This window comes from Salvelinus sp. IW2-2015, unplaced genomic scaffold, assembly GCF_002910315.2.
Source record: "Salvelinus sp. IW2-2015 unplaced genomic scaffold, ASM291031v2 Un_scaffold1633, whole genome shotgun sequence".
Lineage (NCBI taxonomy): Eukaryota > Metazoa > Chordata > Actinopteri > Salmoniformes > Salmonidae > Salvelinus > Salvelinus sp. IW2-2015.
The window spans coordinates 122,278-134,374 of NW_019943049.1; the positions used below are offsets into that span (position 1 = coordinate 122,278).

Here is a 12,097-nt window from a genome sequence, read left to right on the forward strand (position 1 = left end):
CCGCCACCCCCCCCGGACGAGAGATTGCGCCTCTGTGATAGAATTCACGGGACTCTGGGCGCTGTTATACGTCGCTTGACCAGAGTTCTTATTGCTGTCTTGTCTTGTTTAGTTGTTGGTTCAGGACGTCGAGTCTGTGGTGGGATTCTTATCTTCGTCTGTGTCGTCCTAGTTTTGTCTGCTTTTCTGTGTCTTTAGTCCACGTCTATTTATGGTTGCCAATCAGTTATCGCCACGCTGTCATTCGTCTGTCCTTTCTGTATTGATGAACTCATTATTTAGTAGTTAGGCTTGTTTTTGTGTTGGGAGTTTTTTTGGCTGGGCTGATGTTCCTGTTCTTCTGTGTTGTTGGCTGTCATCCAATTATGGTCTTGTCTCGGTTTTTCACATTGTTTTGTTATTTTTGTATTTGGTTATAGTGTTTTTCTTATTTTTTGGTTAATTTCGTTTCTCTTTTGTTTTATTAAATGAGTTTGTATTATCACGTAGCCGCGGCTGCAATCTGTCTGGTCATCTCCTGTCGACCACTGGAGCAGAAACACGTCCGTGACAGGGGCCCCCGGAAGCGACACTTTTAAAAGGGTGGCGCTCTTGCAGGCATGTGGAGAGCACCATTCTTTGGTGTTGCAAGGCTCTTTAAAGCTAATACTCGCTGCAATTTTATACAATCTGTCATCACCTGTGTTGGAGATGGGAAAACTGGGCAGTTTCAGAAAGCTTACATTTCTATGGGATAAGAAATGTGTTTTGAGTGTGAGAAGATTTATAATGTGCTGGACGCATGTGGTCCAATATCCATGTGAGCCTCCAGGCCCATGTTGCCCAGGTGTTAAAACATACAATTGGAAAGAATTTATAATATTTGTATTGTCATTCACACCTCTTAAACTATCCACAGACCCGTACTTGGTGACGAAAATTATGTTTCATCTTTGTTATGTAATATTCAAATAAAAATTGTAATGTAACAAATAAACATTCTTCTATTTTATATTATTATATTTATATAGGCCTGCGGACGCTGGCAGTCTCGTAAACCAACTTTGAGACACTGATTAGAAGGCACCTGCCTTTCTGATATGCCTGGTTGGGCGCCTCAACTGATTCGCTAGGTTCTGGCTATGGACGTCTACGGCTTTATGAAATATACCAGGTGGATGTTGCATGAAAAGTTGGAAGGCAGTGTGCTAGCTTTTAGACCCAAAAGTTCTGGAATGCTAGCCTACCGCAGTTGGTGTTGGTGTAAGGAGAAGATTATCCAAGCGGTTTGTTAGGAGGAGTTTATGAGGGTTGTTCAGGCGGGATTTTCGAGGGTGTGTTAGGGGATTATCAGGGTTGTTAGGGGATTATCCAGGGTTGTTTAGGAAGGAGTTTGGGTGTGATGGCGTTAAGAAACAACATTTAGGAAGAGCAGAAAAGCAGATACCTTTCCTGGTATGCAGCTTGCTGAACTACAGCTCCACTTCCCTGTTGCTCTATATTGGGAGGGAGCTGTGCTGATTGGGCAGTCGGTTAGAACACTGCACAGTAGGTAGGAATGCAAAATCTTCCCATGAAATCGCCGCGTCTTCGATAATGATGTCATTCTATATCTAAAAGTAGCACGGCTGTGTTAGAAAATGGTGTGCAAGGGTAACAAGAGATCAGAGATAACGGTGTGAGAGGAGGAGAACAATAGAAGATGGAGGCGCCTGTGATGAGTGAGATAATCATCTCTTCTATTGTCGATATAGAGCCAGTATAGAAACATGCTAGCTATCCATATGGCATTTCTACGAGTCGGTGTTAAATTATATGCCTGCGTATGAACTACGACGCGATAGATGCTTTGTGAGCAAGGTATCTAGTGCATAAACGTGTACGATTAATATGTACTTATGCGATAGGGCTCAATAAGGCGTTAATAACTTTGTGGTTTAATGCTTCGTGATGAAAAGGGGTATTTGAATGAGGAGGTGCGTTACCGAACAACCCCTGCTTTAGATAAGGTGGTTCTAGCCCTAATGCTTTAAAAACCAGAGGACYTTACAAYTGACTRAAAGATTAGGYCTAAGTGCAATATTCAATATTCATTGTACTGTACCASATTAACCACAATGAAAATCAAATAATACAATCATATTACAAACATACACATTTMAACAATTATTTAGTTTTGTAACAACTTTGGGTATTTCAATATTTGAATGAAAAGTGATWAGATAGATGATGTATTGGGTCGTTCCAGGAGTACAGTSCCATTTGTGTCCCTTTGATATTTTAAGTAGAAATTGTCAACCAATAATGAATTTTGAAAGCCTGTTGCTGTATCTTAATTACCCTTTAATTACCCCTTAAGTACCCTTTAATATAGACCACAAGGAAAATTCAATAAATCACAATTGACATGTCCCTCTTCAAGTTTTTCAGACTTCTACAAAGATTTTAAGCCACGTAACCCCCCAAAAATGAGGTATGTTTTCACCATCATTGTAAAGCACTTTGCTGCTTTGACAAAGTCATTTCTGAAAATTAAATTTGTTTCGCGTGATTAGTTATTCATTTATGTTTCTACATCATTTTAAGGTCAACCCTGCTACCGGAACTGAACTCTCGTTTTAATATGGTGAAACTATTAATTACATGTTTTTATTAAAGAAACATTGAACATATAGTAGTTAAATCATAGTGTAAAAGCAGGTGAGCTGGGCATACTCTTTTTGGCCATTTTCTGGTGTTTTGTGGAACACTGCGCAGGTCGAGCATAACATAACATTGATAGATTATTTTTGGTGAAGCTTGCATTCAATTGCCCTCCCTGTTACACACAACAAGCTTCCATTCCCCCAGTCAGAATGGGAGTTATGGCTGATTTAAGATGAAAAACTCAACCCTGTTATAAATCAATCTGTTACTTTATTTGGCACTTAATAGGCCTTACTATAGTATTTATTTATATTTTTCTATTTGAGAAGTGAAGTTTATGTTTAAGATGACGTTGAACATGTGCTCTTACCAAATTAAACTACCCAAAAGGTACTCTATTGTTGGAATGACCCTATTGGTTTCTTTCACACATTAACACAAAATTCTAAATATAATGGCAACCATGATAATTAGCACAGCAAAACACATCAAAATAAATGCCTGATGCCTTTTAAACCAATCTAGTGTGTTATGTCGAGAGCCAAGCAATATCATTTCTTCCCCATTTTCTGTCTCTGATTCCTCTCCCCTCGTTTCCCCTTCTTCTCTTGCCATGTTTTCCCTTTCACTCTTTCTTTTAACTTCCTCATCCGTCTCTCTCCCTACTCTGCCCTCCGTCTCTCTCCCTACTCTCTCCTCCATCTCTCTCCATACTCTCTCCTCTGTCTCTCTTCCCACCTTCTCCAACAATCTCTGGTGTTCTTGTCTTTTCCTCTCTTCCTCCCTGAGACTCTCCTCTTTCATCAACTCAGTCAGTTCTCTTGCCTTTCTTTGTGCCTCCTGCAGCATGTCATGTGTGTAACATCTACCGTCATTCACATACATCATGAAGAGAATCTTTTCCAGCAGCTCGGTCACCTGGTTTCTATTGGCTCTGTCTTTGTTGTTAAGGACGTGATATCTCCAACCACGCTCTTCAATGAGCTCAGACAACTTAACATTGTTCTTTACTAATTCCTCTATTGTTCTGTTGTTCAGCTCGTCTCCATGAGTAAAGACAATGATTGTGTATCTTGAAGCTACTTCACCAAAACATTTCTCAAATGCAGTGACTACATCTGTCTCCTGCTCAGTGAAAGTATCAAGAGTTAGAACAAAGATAAATGCATGGGGTCCAGGGTCAGACAGGTGGATACATCTCTCTATCTCTGAACTCAAACCCTCCTGTGTGTGTGTTGCATAGAAGAAGTCTGGAGTGTCAACCACACTGACTCTTTTCTGTCCAATGAGAACAGTTCTCTCTTGACATTTCATGGTAATTGAGGAAAAGCCCAAAGCTGAGTGAAACACGTCTTGACCCAGAATGGTGTTTCCTGTTGCACTCTTCCCCACTCCAGTTTTACCCAGCAGCACAATCCTGACATCAGGAGGATGAGGGGCTGTAGTGAATCCAGGTCTGTYCATTGTYGATTGTTGTAGGMTACTAACCACCAGTCCTGTTAATCATAGACAACAATGTGTCAAACTAATGKCTCTGTGGAAGTCAGAGTAGGGTGCATTAGCACCTGTTTCTTCAATACGGATTAAAACAATTAAATMAAAGTATATACATGACATGAATTATAGTGTAATGGGGCCTAATCTTTGTCTTTATTAACATAACTGTTATAGCAAATTCATTCTAAATTGTGGCCGATAATGTTCATTAGAACTTTGTCTTGAAGTCGTAATATTATGTTACAAAGACAGATGGCGTCTTAGACTAAAACAATAGCATGATCAATATTATGGCCATTTTATTAGGCCTAAAGCTTGACATATAAACTAAAGGTTTACGTCTTGAAACTAAGATTGATATAATTTTACTTACAGGGGTATATAAAGTAAAGTCCGATAGAGTTCAATGAGTGTGAGTGAGCCGTCTGTCTTCAAGAAATGGTCCCGACTGTTACTCCGTTTTCTTCCTCACAGCCAAGTTGCCAAATAATGAGCGGAAAYTTATTCGGTCATTTCAGTAAACAATTATTACTGCAACATGTTCTGAGTAGTCTATACTTGTCAYGCTGTTGATYCAAAGACGGYTTTAACCTCAAAAATATGCCACGACAAGAGTAGGCTCGCCTATATTCCTATAACCAGGTTACAGACATCAATCGAGGATATGAGCTGCAGTCAACAGTAAAATGTCTCTATCCTGCACAAAATGTCGGCGCCTGTTTGTTTAGTTTCACTTTCACACAACACAACACAAAATAAGGTATCATACCCAGTTTCCTGCCTGTCGCACTCGTCTCGCAGGCATTTCATAGCATTCATAAGTCGACTGTCATTTACAATAGGACTAGACCTTTGTTAGGCTTTATAAGACGAATGTTGTAGCCTATCATAGACCTGCCCTATATATGTTAAATTTCCATAATGGACTAAGGACCCCTAATTACAATTCAAGATTTGACAACTGTCATCTATTTTCAGAGGATTTTTCAGTTCACAATTTACATCATTCATTGAATGTAAGCTACTGAATTGATTAAATCATTCCAACCCTACTTTCACAAGGCCTTGAAGCAGCTGTAAATAAAGCAAGTTTACTAAACATCCGTATCCCTCCTCCCTAAGATGAACAGAGATCATGTAACTTACTTTTATACCAGTTTCTCATGTATTTGTTTACTTTATTTCAGTGTTATATTTTATAATAACAGCCAACACAAGTCATACAGAGACCTCAACTCAAGGTGCTGTACACCAACGCTCTGTAATTTCCTCTGGCTGCCCCTCCACCACAGAAGGCACTGAGCTGGGCTGAAACACCTGCATTTTGGAGCTGCCTTCCTCAAGGAAGCAAAAAAGAGACCATGTTTGTATGCAGCTTTATTAACTCAATATATTCTTTTACACTGTTTGCAATCTGATATGTGAAATGTATTAATCCCAATATAACATGCAAAACAGGTGGGGCTCAAAACAGGTGGGGCTCAAAACAGGTGGGGCAGGCCTGAATGACTGGTCGCCACTGCATACAGAGACCACAACCCAAGGTGCTGTACATAATACAAATAAAAGATGGATTAAAAGGAAACCGTGTAAACAATTACTCACAGAAGAATATCAATTGGTACAAACACAAGAACAGAAATAGGATATTAAAAGAAGATAAAACCAGCCAGATAATCTTGCGTTAAAAATAGTTAACCATTTTTTCCTCCCTGATATTGCGTGGTAGGGCTGGGCACTCCAGAATTTCGGGGTGTTAAAGTTAAACGCTGCTTCACCACTTTTCCTGCGGTTCACCTGAGGATAATAAAAAGCCTTGCGTCTGACAAAATGTGACAATCTTGAGGGCCCAACCACTCATATATTCAGAGGCAGTCCGTTAGATCAGGGGTTCTCAATGTGGGGTCCGCAGAGGTTCTGCAGAGGGTCCGTGGTCAGATCTCAAAATATGTCAAATAAAATAACATTTTGTATTTTTACAGTTAATTTTTTTAATGAATATTACTAACAACAGATTGAACAATATTTGTCCAAGGGATCCGTGGAATAAGTTGAGGGTGTAATACAATACCATGAAATATTATGGATCTATGTTCTTAACCCTGGGCAACATGGGCCTGGGAGGCTCACAGGGATCCACAGTACTCCACCAATTATACATTTTTCAACTAAATACATCTGATATTCCCCCATTTCAAAAATAATAATAAATGCACTGCAATTTTAGCTTTAAAACTGCAAAGTTTTCTCTCTGCCACCTGACAAAATATGTAGAATTACAGGATATTAGCTTTAAAGCTTCAACAACAAAAATGTTCTCTCCAATGCCAAGAGACGGACCTTTATAAAATGTTCCTTCCCAGGGCCCCAGACTTCAGACACGGCTAGGACATCAGGGTTGGCGGAATGTGCTAAAGCAGTGAATAAAACAAACTTAGGGAGGAGACTTCTAATGTTAAAATGCATGAAACCAAGGCTTTTACGGTTACAGAAGTCAACAAATGAGAGTGCCTGAGGAATGAGAGTGGTGCTGGGGGCTGCAGGGCTTGGGTTAACCTCTACATCAATCGAGGAACAGAGGAGGAGTAGGATAAGGGTACGGCTAAAGGCTGTACGAACTGGTCGTCTAGTGCGTTCGGAACAGAGAGTAAAAGGAGCAGATTTTCTGAGTGTGGAAGAATAGATTCAAGGCATAATGTACAGACAAGGGTATGGAGAAGAGTACAGTGGAGGTAAACCTAGGCATTGAGTGACGATGAGCAAGGTTTTGTCTCTAGAGGCACCAGTTAAGCCAGGGGAGGTCACCGCATGTGTGGGGTGGAACAAAAGGTCTATCTAAGGCATATTGGGCAGGGATGGGGGCTCTACAGTGAAATAAGACAATAATCACTAACCTAAACAGCAATAGACAAGGCATATTGACATTAGGGAGAGGCATGTGTAGCCGAGTGATCATAGGGTCCAATGAGTAGCAATAGAGGAGTCAGGGAGACGATTCAGTAGTCGCTACTCCGCTATGCGAGCTGGAGACACGTCAATTCAGACAGCTAGCGGGCCGGGGCTAGCAGATGGGCCTCCGGCAACGTCGCAACGGAAGAGCCTGTTGAGACCACCTCGGACAGTTACGTCGGCACACCAGTCGTGATGTGTTGGCGGGGCTCCGTGTCGGCAGTAGAGGGTCCAGGCCAGTTGGCAAAAGAGGTATTGTAGCCCAAGAATTTGATGGTGGACCTCTTCGGCTAGCTCGGAGATGGGCCTAGCTCGAGGCTATTTCCAGGCTAACTGGTGCTTGCTTCGGGACAGAGACATTAGCCAGGAGTAGCCACTTGGATTGCAGTTAGCTAGCAGCGATGATCCGGTGTAAAGGTTCAGAGCTTGCGATAGGAATCTGCAGATGTGGTAGAGAAAAAGCAGTCCGATATGCTCTGGGTTGATATCGCGCTGTGCAGACTGGCAGGTATTGACCGAGCTGAGGCTGGCTAATGTCCGAGTTAACGGTGATAGCCACTGCTAGCGGTCAACACCGTTAACTGACTACTAGCTAGTAGCTAGTTAGCTGGCTAGCTGCCGATGGGGGTTCCAGTTCTAAAGTATAAAAATAGCAGATCCGTACCACATTGGGTGAGGTGGGTTGCAGGAGAGTATATTCAGTCCGTAGATGGAAAGTGAGATTAAAATATATACGAGGGAAAACGATATATACACTGGACAAGACAAAACACACGTCCGACTGCTATGCCATCTTGGAAGAAGATGTCACTGTTGGGGTAGGTTCCTTGTTCCTTGTCAATCATTGGCTTATTGGTGAAATCAGCAATCAGACAATATCTTAAGTAAATCAATCAAACCTTTATTAATGCAATTGCAGACAGAACTTGACAACGGAAACACAGCACGTATGTTTCAGAGTAAGTTCTGCACCCCACCTACGGGCACAGCTGATTATATACATGTGATCACTCTCTAGTGGTATGATCACCTACGTCAATGTATGTGTGTATCAATAAGCTGAGGTTACCTTATAAGGCAACCTAGTACAGTAGCTTCTCTGAATTTATTAGCATTGTCCACTGTCACACAAGATCAAAATGTCAAAACTAGACAGTGGTTACTTCTCTTTATCTAGTTTCGGTCTGACTCAGACCTAGGCTGCAAGCACACTCTCGCAACAGCCAGGGCTTAACCACAAAGACTAATATAGATAGCTTGTGCAACGGATAGTGGCAGAGTATTTAGACACATAGCAACAGCATCTTATTATAAGGCCTGCAGCAAAACATATGAATCTTAAGATCCCCTTAATCAATAATGGGGAGGGTCTTTGGGACCCACAACCTACATCACCTATAACCAGGCACCATAAGACATTCATGTAAGTTGGTAAATGCAAATAGGATCCTGGATCGATTCTGTATTTGCAGACATCAATCGAGGATATGCAGTCAAAAGTAAAATGTCTCTATCCTGCACAAAATGTCGGCGCCTGTTTGTTTAGTTTCACTTTCACACAGCACATAATAAGGTGCGGTCTCAAACCCAGTTGCCTGCTGTTGCACTCCTCTCGCAGGCATTTTATAGCAGTCATAAGTCAACTGTCATTTGCAGTAGGACTAGGCCTTTGTTAGGCTTTAGAAGAAATGTTGTAGCCAATTATAGACCTGCCCTATATATGTTAACAGGCTAAACAGGTTGAGTACACTCTTTGAGAAAGGGGTTCCAACAGGGTTCTTTGGCTGCCACCAAAAGGAGATCCCTTTTTGGTTCCATGTAGAACCCTCTGTGGAATTGAGCCCAAAAGGGTTCTACCTAGACACAGAAGGGGTTCTACCTGGAACCAAAAAGGGTTCTCCTATGGGGACAGCGGAAGAATCACAGACAGTGCTACCAGTAAAAGCACCCCCACACCATAACACCTCCTCCTCCATGCTTTAAGGTGGGATATACACATGCGGGGATCATCCGTTCACAAAGACACGGCGGTTGGAACCAACAATCTCCAATTTGGACTCCAGGCCAAAAGGACAAACTTCTACCGGTCTAATGTCCATTGCTCGTGTTTCTTGGCCCAAGCAAGTCTCTTCTTATTATTGGTGTCCTTTAGTAGTGGTTTCTTTGCAGCAATTTGATCATATAGGCCTGATTTACACAGTATCCTCTGAACAGTTGATGTTGAGATGTTTCTGTTACTTGAACTCTGTGAAGCATTTATTTGGGCTGCAATTTCTGAGGCTTGTAACTCTAATGAACTTATCCTCTGCAGCAGAGGTAATTCCATTCATGTGGCGATCCTCATGAGAGCCAGTTTCATCATAGCGCTTGATGGTTTTTGACACTGTATTTGAAGAAACTTCAAGAAAGTTCTTGAAAGTTTCCGTCATGACTGACCTACATGTCCTAAAGTAATGACGGACTGTCATTAGTAGCCTAGTGGCAGGGTAGCCTAGTGGTTAGAGCGTTGGACTAGTAACTGAAAGGTTGCAAGTTCAAATCCCCAAGCTGACAAGGTACAAATCTGTCGTTCTGCCCCTGAACAGACAGTTAACCCACCATTCCTAGGCTGTCATTGAAAATAAGAATTTGTTCTTAACTGACTTGCCTAGTTAAATAAAGGTAAAAAAAAATAAATAAAAAATTTCTCTTTGCTTATTTAAACTGTTCTTGACATAATATGGACTTGGTTTTTTACCAAATAGGGCTACCTTCTGTATAACCCCCCTACCTTGTCACAACACAATTGATTGGACTAAAGGCTAACCACTGGGTCACGTTAAGTAACCGTCGCTTCCAGGTAGGTACTGTTAATGTGTATGACTCAAGTGGTCATGACACCACCCTAGAGTTTCTCTCACAACTCACCTCTCTCATCTTTTCCAGGGACCATCCCTTACCTCCCTCATCAACCCCACGGACATAAACAATTAGACAGGTATCCTTTATTTTCTGTCTACCATTAACATTATTGCATGTCTTATCAAACATTTAAATTATATAATTCAATAACTGTATTTTTACATACCTGATAATCCTTTAACCTGTGTGTTTGCTTGTTTACGTCTGTCTCCTACCCTGTTCCCTTTACTCTGCTCCTGTTCTCCAGGACCTAGTAGTTTTGCCTAACACCCAGACATGGATTCACCTGATGTCCTCCATTACCAACCACCCTCGCAACTTTTCATTACATCAGCTACTGTTATTGTCATGTTGTCATTATCTGCTAAGAAAGAGCAAGAAAACTATCATACTGGGCACATAATTAGCTAAAAACACTAGCACTGCAAAACATTCAGAACAAAGAGAGCAGGGAAATTATATTAGTTTTTAACCCGATGCTGTTTAATTCATAAAAAGCAGAATATGGTGAATAACATTAATCACAATGGTTAGCCTATACAAATTAATAGGAATAGATTTACCTAATTGGTAACACATATAACGTGGTGAAAAAATGAGGATCCTAGTCAGGCTATTGTTTGTCAAATCCAGATTAAATATAGGTCTTCATGTGTATCAAATCTGTAGGCGATTGTGGGCTAAATCAATGACAAAGAGCTGAAATGTTCAGGCTTCATCATGATCTGTGATCAAAACAGGCTGGGGTGTTTTCGGTGCCATTAAGGCTAAGGTTATGCGTAAGAACGCAACTGCACTGAAATGAATAGGCTGATTCAATGCGATTCTTCTGAATAAAAAACTATTTATTTGTTAAGCTGTTTGGTCTAWGCATAGACCCATACTGATTCTATMTTTTTGGTATTTTGCGACAGGCATAGCCTACCACTAATATTCTAAATTGTGGAGATTTTAATGAACCAACCACATATTCATGTGATGTGGCGCTGAGCAAGACCTTCGATAGGCTAATAGACTATGCGTAAATAATCGTGGAGTTAATCATTGTTATAGCTTAGATCGCTTTATATAATCTGGACCGTTGTTTTATCTAAGGCTGAGCAAACAAGGGGTAGCATATGCTTTTTGCTCATCTCTATAACAAGGGTTAGGTCCATATCCTCACATACCCGCTCAATTCGAGCCCTGCTTTTAACCATAAGATATCTCTACAGAAATGTATAGCCTAAGGATTGCATGATAACAGTGATTGTGTCTGTTAAACTGGGAATTCTGGGGGAAAAACGAGGTCAAATCATGACATCAGTGATTTTCAGGTCAGAGAAAGATGCCAGAGTTTTTGAATTGGAATTCCGAGTTGGATGACAAATTTTCCGTCTAAGCTCGTTTTTTTCCCAGAGTTCCCAGTTGTCTTGAACGCACTGGTCGGAAGTCAGAGGTTGCCGAGTTCTCAGTTGTTTTGAATGTGCTACCTCTTATTTCTGAATAGGGCTACCTCCAACAAAGAAGCCTTTGTGTCTGTATTGATGTGAGACATAGGCATATCTACAAAGTAATGGTGGCTGGCTGTGATATCAACTAGCCTAATCATTTTTGTATTGACGAGATATGCCTATTTTAGTTAAATTGACAAATGTCAATAAAATGACAAATTGACAAAACTCTGGCAACTAAAAATATATATTTTTTTAAATCATGCACATGTAGACGTCATGTAGACGTTTGAAAGGCATTTGTGTTGAGATCTTTAATAATAAACTAAACAGACACTTAATCTAACACGTGACGGTAACACATGTTGACGTTTTTAAGGCATTCATGGTAATATCATTCATAATAAACTTAGAAGCAAACTGACACGTGGTGTGTCAGTGCCACGTTCCACGACATGAACACTACGTGTACGTGTCACGTGACGTGAACGCGTCTTCATTGACAGTCTATGTTAATTCATGGTGGTATTTTATGGCGCTAGGAAAATGTTAAGTGACTTGGTGAGAGGTATCAGTAGCTTCACGAGGTTTAATTTTGGCACATATCACCCCCCGTAACGCAGGCAACTGCGTATGAGACCGCACCTTACTACTTGCAGTGTGAAAGTGAAACATAAAAATAGTGTAGTGAC

The 12,097-nt window shown here is 40.9% G+C and overlaps 2 protein-coding genes across 3 annotated transcripts in view; one reads left to right on the forward strand and one right to left on the reverse strand.

Moving 5' to 3' along the window:
* Positions 1-12,097, forward strand: part of LOC112071532 (GTPase IMAP family member 8) — a 127,447-nt gene that overhangs the window by 66,747 nt on the left and 48,603 nt on the right. The window lies entirely within an intron of this gene.
* On the reverse strand, positions 1,977-4,902 carry LOC112071533 (GTPase IMAP family member 9). Of its 2 annotated transcripts, none has more exons than XM_024138979.2 (2): positions 4,496-4,902; positions 1,977-4,121 (listed from the first exon to the last, which is right to left on the reverse strand). In XM_024138979.2, the coding sequence occupies exon 2, from the start codon at positions 4,087-4,089 to the stop codon at positions 3,058-3,060; it is 1,032 nt and encodes a 343-aa protein (XP_023994747.2). In that variant the 5' UTR covers positions 4,090-4,121; positions 4,496-4,902; the 3' UTR covers positions 1,977-3,057. The 2 variants fall into 2 exon arrangements, with proteins under 2 accessions (XP_023994747.2, XP_070295528.1); XM_070439427.1 differs by having other exon boundaries at positions 1,977-4,159.